At 42.6% G+C, this 13,606-nt stretch overlaps 1 protein-coding gene and 1 long non-coding RNA gene across 4 annotated transcripts in view; one reads left to right on the top strand and one right to left on the bottom strand.

The window, feature by feature from the left end:
• The window catches only part of ACMSD (aminocarboxymuconate semialdehyde decarboxylase), a 63,986-nt gene that overhangs the window by 18,599 nt on the left and 31,781 nt on the right, over window positions 1–13,606 (top strand). For 2 of the 3 annotated variants that reach the window (XM_010367505.2, XM_010367500.2), the window contains exons 3-7: window positions 1,336–1,432; window positions 4,055–4,104; window positions 5,486–5,722; window positions 9,935–10,028; window positions 13,265–13,360. In XM_010367505.2, the coding sequence (XP_010365807.1) occupies window positions 1,336–1,432; window positions 4,055–4,104; window positions 5,486–5,722; window positions 9,935–10,028; window positions 13,265–13,360 (574 nt within the window). The remainder of the gene's footprint in view (window positions 1–1,335; window positions 1,433–4,054; window positions 4,105–5,485; window positions 5,723–9,934; window positions 10,029–13,264; window positions 13,361–13,606) is intronic. The other variant, XM_010367511.1, reaches the window with a different exon arrangement.
• LOC104665603 overlaps window positions 9,560–13,606 on the bottom strand; it is a 52,146-nt gene continuing 48,099 nt past the window's right edge. Inside the window, exons 3-4 of the long non-coding RNA XR_004053309.1 lie at window positions 11,279–11,378; window positions 9,560–10,095 (exon numbers count right to left, since the gene is read on the bottom strand). This is a non-coding gene — a long non-coding RNA (uncharacterized LOC104665603). The remainder of the gene's footprint in view (window positions 10,096–11,278; window positions 11,379–13,606) is intronic.

The following is a 13,606-nucleotide window of genomic DNA, read 5'->3' as shown; positions in this document are numbered from 1 at the left end:
AAAGGACATAGAAATTTGTCATTTTTTTCTGTATCTATTGATATGATCATATGTTTTCCTGAAAAATAATTAAAAATAGAAATACTATATGATCCAGCAATTCTACTTCTGGTGATATATGCAGAGGAAATGAAACCAGTATGTTGAAGAAGTATCTGCATTCCCATGTTCAATGTAGCATCATTCAAAATAGCCGAGATATGGAATCAATCTAAGTGTCCATCAGTGGATGAATGGATAAGGAAAATGTGGCATATATACATAATGGAATACTATTGAACCTAAAAGGAAATTCTGTCATTTACAACAACATGAGTAACACTGAAGGACATTATATTAAGTGAAATAAGCCAGACATAGAAAGACAAATACTGCACTTATATGTGGAATCTAAAAAAGTCTAACTCACAGAAGCATCAAGCGAAATGGTGGTTACCACGGGCTGAAGGGGTGGGGAGAAATTGAGAAGGTCAGAGGATATGAAATTTCAGTTAGACAGGAGGAATAAGTTCATATCTATTGCACAATATGGTGACTATAGTTAATAATAATATGTTGTATACTTGAAAATTGCTAAAAGAATAGATTTTAAGTGTCATCACCTCAAAAAAATGTAAGTATGTGAAGTAATGGGCATGTTAATTAGCTTGATTTAGCCATTCCACAATGCACACATATATCAAAAGATAATGTTGTACAGCATAAATACATGCCATTTTTGTCATTTAAAATGTATAAAAATTATTGCAGAGTACCCAGGCAAGCATGATGACTGGTGGAAGAAGTAGCTCAGTACCAAATTTTGTGCATGCTACCAGACTGACTTCTTTGCCCACCTCCTCCCACAGGTGTTGACACTAGTGGGCCCTGCTCTGTTTGACAAATCATATACTCCCATTATCCATACATTGCTTCTCTATAAAATGAGAGGGCTGGACTAGGTGGTCTATCTCAAAGGTTCTTTTCAATTCTAAATGTTATAGAACTACCATTTTCCAGACGCCGGGCCATCCTCTTGTATCTAGTAGCCAGGGGTTCAGATCAGCAAGGTGATCAGCCATTCTCAGTCATGCAGCCCAAAGAAAGATAACCTCAACCTTGCTATCTCTGTGTCCAGCCATTGACACCCACAGAGCACACCCCTTCAACTCCAGGCCAAAGAAAAGCATGAGGAAAGAAAGCTGATTTTTGTTAAATTACTGATTTCTACTTCCACAAGGATTAAGTACAAATCTTTTCAAATATTAGGGAAGAAACAGGTTCTAAAGTGCATGAGGAAAGACTAGTCCAAGTGGGCTTAGGTCGCATTTTAGTAATGTGGGTTTTCTGCCCCAGGGAGAAGCAAAGTTGTTGAAAGATGGGAAGGTCTTCAGAGTGGTGCGAGAGAATTGCTGGGATCCAGAAGTTCGTATTAGAGAAATGGATCAAAAAGGTACGATGAGAAATGCTACCAATGTTAGCATCTGATGTAAAAGCAATGTCTGCCCTTAAAGTTTGCTGACAACTTTATGTGACGGTAACTTCTGACCCCCTTTTCTCTGCCAGGACAGGCTGTTCCAGCTTCACTGTGGGAGAGACAGGGCCTTCCACTACAATGTTTTTAGAGTGTGGATTATAAATATTTTATATGAGTTATACCCTTTTTTAAAATAGAATGTTATATCATGAAAAAGATAAAAATGGCATTTTATTATTTTTAAAAATTAGTTCAAATGTATAGCATTTACGTATTCTAAAATCAATTAAAATAGTAAAAATTGGAAATCACAAACTAAGAATGACAATTGCCTGCTTAGTAAGACTTAAGATCCAATTTCTTTCTGTAGTTTGTCTCAGTGCACCCATACACAGAACATTCCCACTGACACCTCAGAGTTGGAAATGGAAGCAGTTAAAAATAGTTTATTGTGTAATCTCAGAATACACTACAATAAAATCAATCCAGAAATTTGAAAGAAGAGAATTAGGAAGTGTTCGTTTCAAAGGTGAATTGCTAAAAAGCTCTAAGAACATCTTGCACTTTTTACCTTATATCTAAAAATTAAACAAGTCCTCACAATTTAAAAGAATTTCAGACAAGGCACATTGGCTCACACCTGTAATCCCAATACTTTGGGAGGCTGAGGCGGGTGAATCACCTGACGTCAGGAGTTCGAGACCAGCCTGGTCAACATGGCGAAACCCTATTTCTACTAAACATACAAGAATTAGCCAGGTATGCTGGCACGTGCCTGTAATCCCAGATGCTCAGGAGACTAAGGCATAAGAATTGCTTAAACCCGGGAGGTAGAGGTTGCAGTGAGCCGACATCACGCCACGGCACTCCAGCCTGGGCAACAAAGTGAGACTTTTCTCAAAACAAAACAAAATGAAATTTCCAAGTCTATCTAAAGTATGACATGATGGCCACATTATGCTTCACCTGTGACTGCCTGGCTGACTGTGCCACCTGAGAACATGCTCTAAGAAAATGCCTGAGCCTTCCAGACACATGTGGGCTGTGTCCATGGTCTGTGATGGGGAACTGACCACCACTGACATTGTCAGAACTAAATGTTTACATTGGTGGAAGATTTCAACCAGAAAAGAAATAATTCAAACACACAAATAAAAGAGCAGTTTAGCACTGTCACCTTTCTAATCAAAGACAAATTATAAGGAGTTCAAATATACAAAGAGATGGCAGGAGACATTTTATTCCAAGGTCTGCAAAAAAGGAATCAAACTGTCAGCCTAAAATGAGTAGGTAGTCTCCAGCATGTTGGAATTTGTCGTAGATACTTTTGTCCAGGTTTTGCTTTATTATATTTTTTAACAATTAAAAATAGACTCAGGTGTGGTAGTTCATGCCTATAATCCCAGCATGTTAGGAGGCCACGTCAGGAAGATCACTTGAGCCCAAGAGTTCAAGATCAGTCTGGGAAACACAGTGAGACCCTGTCTCCACACACACACACACACACACACACAAATTATCTAGGCGTGGTGGCATGTACCTGGGATCCCAGCTACTCAGGAGGCTGAGGTGGGAGGATCACCTGAGCCCAAGAGTTTGAGGCTGCAGTGAGCTGTGATTGCACCACTACACTCCAGCCTAGTGGTGGAGCAAGACCCTGTCTCTAAAAAAACTCTTTTTAATTAAAAATATATTTAAATGGCATTTAAATTGAACTTTGCAGAAAACCTGCAGCACCTCTGTGGAGTACTCCACAGAATATAGCGTATATCCCTCTAAAAGTATATTGGAGTGGGAGGAGAGCTGGAGAAAGAACATGCTTCCCTAACCTACAGCAAAGAGCAAGGTTTTGTAGTAAATGTGAAGCTGCAGCAAGGACCTGCCTTTTCAAGGAGAAAACTAGTGAGCATGAGACTTGAATGACTGGTGTCAGAAACCACTGCTTACGGCTGCACGGTAAACAAAGTGTATGTGTCATCTTTGGTTTTTGTTGTGTGTTTCATTCCTTGGCTGTCCTTAAGAGAACAGTCATGACCAACCCTCAGTGAGTATTTACTTTGTGCCAGGCACTATTCTAAGAACCTAACATGTATTAACTCATTTAATCCCTACAACAACCCTAGGAAGTAGGCCCTCTTGAAGACAAAAGATTCTTGGCATCCTGGATACTGGAGTCAAACTCAGGGTCCCATTCTGGGTATTTCAGACCATGGGACTCCTTCTAGGATCACTTAGGAGCTGAATTAAAGGGACAGGGAAGGTGGCTGAGAGACATGCTCTGTTGTGCATAACCTAAGATGGAAAGCCTGAAAAAGTCTTGCTTAAATAAAATTTCACAGGAAGGAGGGGAGAAATAACTCTTCGGAAATGGGGTCAGTTAGTTTTCCTTCAATGATCTCATTTGTATCCAACCTTTACTTACCTCCCTGGACTCTGGGGCTAGGGGCTGAGGGGGGTCTAGGGATGGGACTGAGAGAGACGCAGGGAGGGAGAGCAGGAGTTTAGGGTGGAAGCTTGCTGCCACTTGGCCTTGGGAAAGGAAGGAGTGTCCAGGCTATTCTTCTCACCAGCTTTGCCCTTCTTTGTGTTCATGTCTAGGAGTAACAGTGCAAGTCCTTTCCACAGTTCCTGTCATGTTTAGCTACTGGGTGAGTGTGAAACCTCAAGCCATCTCCTTGGTGTTAAAGGTTCGTGTCGAGCTCCCAAAAAGTGAACAGATGCCTCAAGTCTGGACACCAGTACCACTGACCACCCCCAACAACTAACTGTCCTCCCCTTCAGAGATCAGCAGGGTCCCCTCTCAGGCCTGTCTTCTTAGCCATGTCTTCACTCCAGTACAGTAGCCAGTAGTCACATGTTGCTATGTGACTTGCATTATAGTTCCACCGTACAGTGGTTCTAGGTCAGCCTTATTCTCCACCAGAACTTATCTGTCTGATGACTCATTCCTGCAGTGCCTTGCTAGGGAACTGACAAGCCAATATCTTCTGAGATGAGAATGATTTTGAGGTAGGAATAATAATCAGCTCTCCAAGGGAAAAACAGAATTCAGAAGGGGTATCCTGAGGTTGGATGCCCTTTCCCAAGTGAATAAATCTCAAGCACTAAAAGTTTCAGGCATGATTTCCAGCCTGTGGAAGAAAATTTTTGTACATAGCCGGGAGCGTGCTAAGTCCCTGCTCATCCAAACAGATATTCACTCTCATGATTTAAGGAGCAGTGGAAATACCACCTGTTCATACATACTTCCGTGATCTGTGTTCATAAACCCAGTATTAGTGAGTGACTCAGTCTTTGCCTGTTCCTGCGATTGCATTCACTACTTAAAAGTGCCCTGAGACCTCAATATGCCTGCATTTATCAGATTGGTTACCACTCTGATTAGACAACTGAGGCTGCAGGAGAGGATCAGATTCCTGGCAGTGGGCAGCGGGGTGACAGAGGAAAGAAAACAGTGAAGAAGGGAGCATTAGGGAAGCCAACAGCAAACTTCATCTGCCTCAGCATTTTGCCAAGGACAGCCCTGAATGTCACAGCCAACAGGAAGGACAGACAGGAGAACAGGCAGGGGCAGGACAAGTCAGTGAGCCAGCCTGGCCGCCCTCAACGAGGCATGATAAGGAGGTGCCTTGATGGTGGCCTGAGGTCCTTGGCCAGGCCCGACCTCCTGGGGGGTAGGGGGGCATTAAGATCTTTCTGCAGTTGGAGGTGGCCCATGCCCATTCCATCTCTAGTGTTGGGATACCAGGCCCAGTAATTGTGTCCTTCCCTTCTGATTCTGGCCTCAATTTTTCCAATGAATCAGCAATACACCTTCTGTTTTCTTTGCTTTACAAAGATTGGCTTCTGGGTCTTCTGTGGCCAGCACCTTTCCAATCTGTGCCTCTGTTTTCTGATGTGGTAAAGCTCATCAAAATTTATCATTTGAAAATGACAAATATTATAGCCACGAGGAGGCACTGTTCAGAGTAAATGTCTAAAAGAAGTAGGTTTTCAACAATGCGGTTTTCCCTTTCCTGTCTCCACCAGGCCAAACCTGAGGACACTTTAAACCTGTGCCAGCTTTTAAACAACGACGTTGCCACCACTGTTGCAAGCTACCCCAGGAGGTTTGTGGGTCTGGGGACGTTGCCCATGCAGGCCCCTGAGCTGGCGGTCCAGGAGATGGAGCGCTGTGTGAAAGAGCTGGGCTTTCCTGGGGTCCAAATTGGCACCCACGTCAACGAGTGGGACCTGAATGCGCGGGAGCTCTTTCCTGTCTATGCGGTGAGTAGCGGGGCTGCTCAGCCAACACCAGCCGCCCAGTGCCTGGGCCGGGGGCACTGCTGGGTGCTGGCGGGGAGGAGGGGAAGCGTCACCCCACTGGGAGGGAAGAGTGGCATCTATGACTTGTTAGATGTAGGTAGAAGGTGTGGAAATAGCCCCCGCAAAGGAGTGGGCCATTCCAAAGAGGAACTGGTGGAATGGTTCCTAGGCCAGCGCTGAGTTAACACAGTGAAATCTCTTTTCCTTCCATCCCCCTTGCCATCCTTTTAATCTTTCACTTGGAAGCCAAAATACCCTCTTTACAGCCACTGTGCAAAAGAATCCTGTTAATGACATACATACATATATATATATTTCGGCCGGGTGCAGCAGCTCACACCTATAATCCCAGCATTTCGGGAGGCCCAGGCGGGCAGATCACTTGAGGCCAGGAGTTCGAGGCCAGCCTGACCAACATAGCAAAACCCCGTCTCTACTAAAAATACAAAAAAATTAGCCAGGTGTAGTGCCACGCCCCTGTAATCCCAGCTACTTGGGAGGCTGAGGCATGACAGCATCTTCAACCCAGAAGACAGAGGTTGCAGTGAGCCAAGATTGTGCCACTGCACTCTAGTCTGGGTAACAGAGCCAGACTCGGCCAGGCGCGATGGCTCATGTTTGTAATCCCAGCACTTTGGGAGGCCGAGGTGGGCAGATCATGAGGTCAGGAGTTTGAGACCAGCCTAGCCAACACAGTGAAACCCCGTCTCTACTAAAAATACAAAAATTAGCTGGGTGTGGTGGCAGGTACCTGTAATCCCAGTTACTTGGGAGGCTGAGGTAGGAGAATCGCTTGAACTCCAGAGGTGGAGGTTGCAGTAAGCCAAGATCACGCCACTGCACTCCAGCCTGGGCGACACAGCTAGATACTGTCTCAAAAAAAAAAAGAAAAAAAAGAGCAAGACTCCGTCTCAAAACAAAGAAAAAATCTGCTTTGGAAAAAAAATACTTAACATTTTTCAAAAATACAGAAAAGTATAAAGATGAAAATAAACATTACCCATAATCCAGCCTCCCAAAGATAAGTAGCCACTGTTATCATACATAGATACTTTTTTGATATACATATACCTGTATTTTCATGAAACTGAAATTCTGTTACACATGTGATTTTGTATGCTAATTAAACATTTCCAACATAAGTGAAAATTCTTTTAATGCATGATTTTTAAGTAACTGCAGAATATTCCAATATATGGCTATGTTTTGATTTATTTAACCAACCTGTAATTAAGATATTTTTTGAGTCATATATTTTGAAAATGTACTTTAAAATACCTAATAAAAAATAATACCATGAAAATGTTAACATTTGATGAAACTAGGTGGTGGGTATATGGATGCTCATTGTGTTATTGTTTACACCTTCTATACTTAAAATATTTCATGGTAAAATGTATGTTCAAAAATTCAGTGCCATTCATTTCTGAAATATCCAACTTCAAGTATCCATAGTTCCACAGTCATCTCCATCAGTCTTCTTCTTCCTCCTCCACTTTCAATTCTTTCTATAACCAAATCTTCTCATCTCAGTACTAGGATTCACGATGCATAACTCTACTCAATTGCATTTTTAAATTTTTTATTTCCCTCCTAGAATTATAATAATATTGCTTTCTATTATTTTCATTATAAATGCAAAATCTTTAATAATGACTTAAAGAGATGTTTGTGGACTCACCAGGCACTGTGATTACTGATCATTTACTCATTTAGTATTTATTGAGGTCTAACTACAGGCAAAAAATTTTCCATGTTTGTATCTATGGCGACTGCCCACCAGTCAGGGGATTGCCTATTAAATTGCCTCCTAATGACTTGAAAGATTTAATGTTCCTCAAAATACTGAACTCCCTGAAGCTCACTGGCTGCAGTGGCTTAGCTGATGTAGCGAATGTTTTCTAGAAACTTTAATGAGCTTTGAAAGAGGATTTATTTACTTATGCATCCAAGTTGTTTCAGCACAGAGTGAGCGAGACTTCAGCTGCAAGTCATGTTAGCATTCATTGGATTTGGGTTTATGAATTACTAAGGGGCTTAGGAAGCAACAGCAGCCGGTCGGGGTCCATATGGATATTTTCATTTGCGTGACTAGCTTGACCCATCAATCATTCTAACTGGGCTGTTTTCGGGACATCCAGTCTCTGAGGGGATTCAGGAGCACATGCTCTCCCCACGTGGCTCACGATGTCCTGGGGGTGGCAGCGTATTTGTTTGGTTAGCAAGGTTTGCCTGCCTCTCTGCTCTCTAGTTTGTGTCAATAATGTGTTGAAACGAATTTTCATGAGTGAGGTTGGCTTTGTCATTTCAAGGTGATCCTGGCACTCCAAAGGTCTAACTGTCCCCTTTACCTCCTAGACCTCCCTTTTTAGTGAGTAAACCCAATCATACATGCTCAGATCAGTTTTCAGGCGCAAAAACAACTTCGTTACTGGTATAAGGCAGACAGAATTGCAGTGCCAACTGCCCAGCTCCACCATCTATCAGCCACAAGCCCTGAGTAAGTTAGCCTCTTTCTGCCTTAGTTTTCTTCTCCATAAAATGAGGGTAGTAAAAGTGTGCATCTCATAAAAAATTAAACTAGTTAATAATTAAAAAATTCTTGTAACAGCTTAGGCACATAAGTTCTCAGTCAATGTTAATTATAATTGTGAGAGTATAACTTCTTTTTCTATTCTCTACAAACCCCATATATAGAAGGAGATCAACAATATGTTAATTTGAATTGAACAGAAATGAGGTTGGGAGGAGGGTGAGGATCAAAAATCTACCTATTGGGTACAATGGTTATTACCTGGGTGACAAAATAATCTGTATGCGAAGCCCCTGTGACATGCAATTTACCTATATAACAAACCTGCACATGTACTCTGAACATAAAAGTTTACAAAAAATAAAAAGGAAAAATTTTAAAAAGAAAAGAACCACCAGAGGCACATAGAATAAAGCTGTATCCAAATGAGGAGTCAAATCCCACAGAGATACCATGACCATGCACCTTTGCCAAACTCAAACCATCCCAAGAAGTCAGTTTTTCTTTCCAACCTGCATCTATGATCAGAAACCAATTAGCTTCTCTCTCTTTAAAAGGCTTATATCTCTTCTGCTCCCCAGGACCTGTTGAATTAAGAGTCCTTTCTTCAACTTACCAGAATCCCCTGTTGTCCCAGAATTGGTTTTCTGTTTTAAAAATGCTTATGTACACAAGTCACATTGCATCAGCCTGGTTAGCACAAACATTTATGTATGAGGGTAGGAGAAGTCACTCCAGAACCTCAATATACGTAGTGAGGAATTATTCTAAGGGAAATCTCTTTTGAATCTTGATGAGTGCTAATATTCAATGCCTGTTGAGGGGACTTCTTTTAATTAAACTTTTTGTTGAATAAAGGTCAGTCCATCCAGATGGTATTTCCATTTCTCAGAAGGCCCTGAAGCATGCCCATGACATTCATCTCAGTGCCTGTCTGGCTAAGGCATTGACCTCTTCCCTGTCTGAGGTCATCTCACTCACAGCCGACTGTTCAGAGACTCAGCTGGGCTCCTGGGGCGGGAAGAATGCCTACAGACCCCAGGGATTCCACCCAGCGCTGGGCTCTGAGTAGTCAGGTGGCTTGGGTCAGGCCAGCCAGCCCCAGCCCAGCACTGAGCCTCTGGCTCCAGCACATCACTTCCTCACTTTCCACAAACTCTGGTTTCCAAGTGGGGAAAAGAGGGGGCACTCTCGCCCTGACTCCAAGAATACAATCTCAGCAATCCTTCCAAAAGAGCAGACCAAGTAGGAGCCAGAAGGAGCCAAACGTAGGGAAAATTTTCCCCTACATTTCAGGTGCGGGATTAGTCCTTGAGCATTTTGCTGTCAGCCAAAACATCTGAATAATGGATATTTCCAGACACTTGTTTTACCAGATGATATATTAAGTTCATCGACCTCAGTGGTAAATCTACCAACCCCCTTTGTTAATTCTAAGTGTCCCTTTTATTTTCCAAGCAGGAGAAGTTTGTCAATATCTCTTTTAAATAGATCATAAAACAACTTCAAAAGCATTTTAATTTATTTTTACAGACCAATATAGACTCAAAGAAAAGCAGTTTCCCCAAACAGTACCTGGTATCTGCTCACTCATCAAAGTAACCCTCTCTCTCTCTCTCTCTCTCATTGCTTCTTTGAAGGCAGCTGAAAGGCTGAAGTGTTCTCTGTTCGTGCATCCCTGGGACATGCAGATGGATGGACGAATGGCCAAATACTGGCTCCCTTGGCTCGTAGGTTTGTGTCTGTGTGGGGTCTGGAACAGAACACCAACTCTTGGGTTTTTCCAATCATCCATGGAAACCTATTAGGTCAAATAGGGAAAGTATGAATAATTAACAGGATTATGAGTAATAGCAGCTATCACTTACTGAGCTCTTACTTGGATTAGTGCTACATATATATACATTACCTCATTTAATTTTAAACATATCCAATACCATCATAAATAAATCATATATTTAATCTATGAGGTTGACATTATAATGATCATTTTACAGATGGAGAAACTGAGGCTTGGAGTGTTTAGGTAGGTTGTCCAAGTCACACAGTTAATGCATGAAAATGTAATTTACACAGATATATCTGACTCCAAAGCCAGTCTTGCTACACAGACTCCCAAAGAGGCTTCAAAAAATGTAACCATGCCTGTCTAGTAGATTTTTTGGAAGATGATAATAGCATCAGTTCATACAAACGAGAACCCTAGAATTAAAGGTAGAAGGTCAACTTCCACCACCCAAAGATCTGAAATCTTATATAAAAGATGGCCCAGGTTTGCAATTTTCCTGTTATCTGCTCTTCTGCCCTTTGCCTCCTACACTATCCATAGTTCCACGAAAGGGTAGAGGAGAAAACTCCATTTGCTCTATCCAGTCTCTCATTATCAGTTATGATAAGAAGAGATAGAGAACAGATGTAAAATTCTGGAGCTACAGGTGAAAAATAGAGCTCATCTACAAACCCAATGAAAACTTGGTCCCCAAATAAAAAGTGTTGGTTTTGTTTTCTTCTTTTTTTGAGACAAGTTCTCACTCTGTCGCCCAGACTGGAGTACAGTGATGCAATCTCAGCTCACTGCAACCTCCGCCCCCTGGATTCAAACAATTCTCCTGCCTCAGCCTCCCAAATAGCTGGGATTACAGGGGTGCAATGCCATGCCCAGTTACTCTTTGTATTTTCAGTAGAAACAGGGTTTCACCATCTTGGCCAGGCTGGTCTCAAATTCTTGGCCTCAAGTGATCCACCCACCTCTGCCTCCCAAAGTGCTGGGGTTACAGGTGTGAACCACTGCACTGGATTTTCTTTAAGGAGACCATTGTTCTTTCTCTCCTCAGCCCAACTAGTACAATTAGTAATTATTAAGTAATCAAAATAGCAATCACCATGAAGAATTAAATGGGGCAATATATTGGAAGTCAAAAAATGGGATTTTAGTTCCAACTTAGTCTCTATTTCACTGTATTGCTTGTAGTAAATCACTTTACCTCCATAGGCCGCAATCCCTCATCCGTAAAATGAGAATGCTGGTCTGGATTCCTCCAAAGGTCTCTTTCTGCTCTGATGTTTTATATATTCCTGTGATTGCTATTGGAAACCAAAGTATTTAGTAAGGAGGCTTCCTACTCATCCCCCACCAAATTCTTGGGCAATAATTAATAGGATGAGATAACCCAAGATGCCCAGTGCCATCAAGCTTCAAAGAAAAATGTCACCCTTACTCACAAAACTTTGATAAGTCCCACAAGCTTATTTATTTATTTAGAGACCAAGTCTCACTCTGTCACCCAGGCTGGAGTGCAGTGGTGTGATCTCAGCTCATTGCAACCTCTGCCTCCCGGGTTCAAGTGATTCTCCTGCCTCAGCCTCACAAGTAGCTGGGATTACAAGTGCACGCCACCATGCTCAGCTAATTTTTATATTTTTAGTAGAGACAGGGTTTCACCATGTTGGCCAGGCTGTTCTCAAACTCCTGACCTCAAGTGATCTGCCCACCTTGGCCTGGCAAAGTGCTGGGATTACAGGTGTGAGTCACCACACCCGGCCCATAAACTTATTTATATTGCAACAGGAGAGCATCTGCATATAGAGTCATTTCATCATCCATTTATGCAACACAAATACATTGATTCCTTCTAGCATGCCAGGCCCTGTCCCAGGCACTGGGGATACAGACATGAACAAAACCTCTGCTTTCATGGAGCTTATATTCTGGTTAGAGGAAAGAGATTATAAACAAGTATATATATCACAAGAAAACAAGCTAATTTTGGAATTTTATTCTGGATGCAAAGGTGGTCATTAGTGGATTGGAGGATTCCCAGCAGAGAAGCATCATGATCCAATTCACACTATGAATGTAACTCTGACTGCTGTATGGAGAATGGATTGTGGGGTTATCATTCAAGTAATTATGAGAAAGTAGAGTCACAGAACTAGAAGAAAGTGATGTCATCCATCTCTCTGCCTTCAGGAAGCTCTGCCCACAAATTGCTCCCAGATGGGTACAAATCTATCATGCTTCCAGAATTCCCAGGCAGCCAGGTGCCAGGGGTGTCTCTGCCTGTGAAGCAGTGACCAGCCCCAGGCAGAATGAGCATCCTGTGAAGCCTAGTTCCGCAGCCTACAGAGTCAGGCTTCCCCAGAAGGTATAGGGCACAGGTGTGGAGCAGTGGATTTCTGAGTTATGGTCTGAAAAGCAGTCAATGGCAATGTAGCTTGGACTGGCTCCTCGGGGTGAAGGCATTAGACATGGACCAGCTGCTTCTCCTAGAAGCACAAAGCACTTGAAATAATTCATTTTAATCCAGTTATTTTCAACCTCAGCTACAAGAGGCAGCAAAGATTTGGCAGCAATGATCATAATGATAGTTAATATTTAGTGAGCCCTTACTAAATGCCAGGTGCTGTCTGCCAATCCTCAAAACAACTCACTGGCAGGAACTCACCATTTTACAGATGAGGAAATTGAGAGAGAAGCAACTAATACTTTTGTTGAGCACCTCCATTGTGAAATTCTGTCCAGGAACTTGGCTGACATCATTATTTGCAATGCTCCACAACAGTCTTGCAAAATGGGCAACACAGATGTCATCTTACAGATGAAATGTGGGCTCAGAGCCATTAAATAACTTGCCAGAGGCCAGGAGGCAGAAAACTGGAGGAGCTAGGGTTCAGCTCGGACTTGGCACACTCCACCTGTCCCACTGCATCCCAAACTGAAGTTGGGGGAAGTAAGGCAAATGCCAAGTCCCTGGCTCCTCAACCTCTCTAGCCATTAGATGACTCTCCCTTCAAGTGGCAAGTAGGAAGTTTCACGTGGTTCTCCTTGCCAAAGTAATGCCCTATAATACAGCCAAACCCTGCCAGGGTACAGGGGCCTCAAGTTTCTTTGCACTGACAATTCCCCAGCCACTAACATCACTGAACTTCTTCTTGGTCATCCCTGAACCTTGCGACTATTTCCTCTCCAGGAATGCCAGCAGAGACCACCATAGCCATTTGCTCCATGATCATGGGTGGAGTGTTTGAGAAGTTTCCTAAACTGAAAGTGTGTTTCGCACATGGCGGTAAGACCCTATTTTTATTAGTCATCTCAGGCAGTCATAACAAAATGCCACAGATTGCATGACTGTAAGAAAACAGAAATTAATTTTCTCACAGTCCTGGAGGCTAGAAGTCCAAGATCAAGGTGCTGGCAGGGCTGGTTTCTAGTGAGGGCTCTCTTCCTAGTTTGCACATGGCCACCTTCCTCACATGGCCTTTGGTTTCTCCTCCTTTTCTTACAAGGACATCAGTACACCAGTCCTATTGGA

Source organism: Rhinopithecus roxellana, chromosome 14 (assembly GCF_007565055.1).
Source record: "Rhinopithecus roxellana isolate Shanxi Qingling chromosome 14, ASM756505v1, whole genome shotgun sequence".
NCBI classification, from domain to species: Eukaryota; Metazoa; Chordata; class Mammalia; order Primates; family Cercopithecidae; genus Rhinopithecus; species Rhinopithecus roxellana.
The sequence above is the reverse complement of the archived record's forward strand: the minus strand, read 5'-3'. Positions and strand labels throughout refer to the sequence as shown.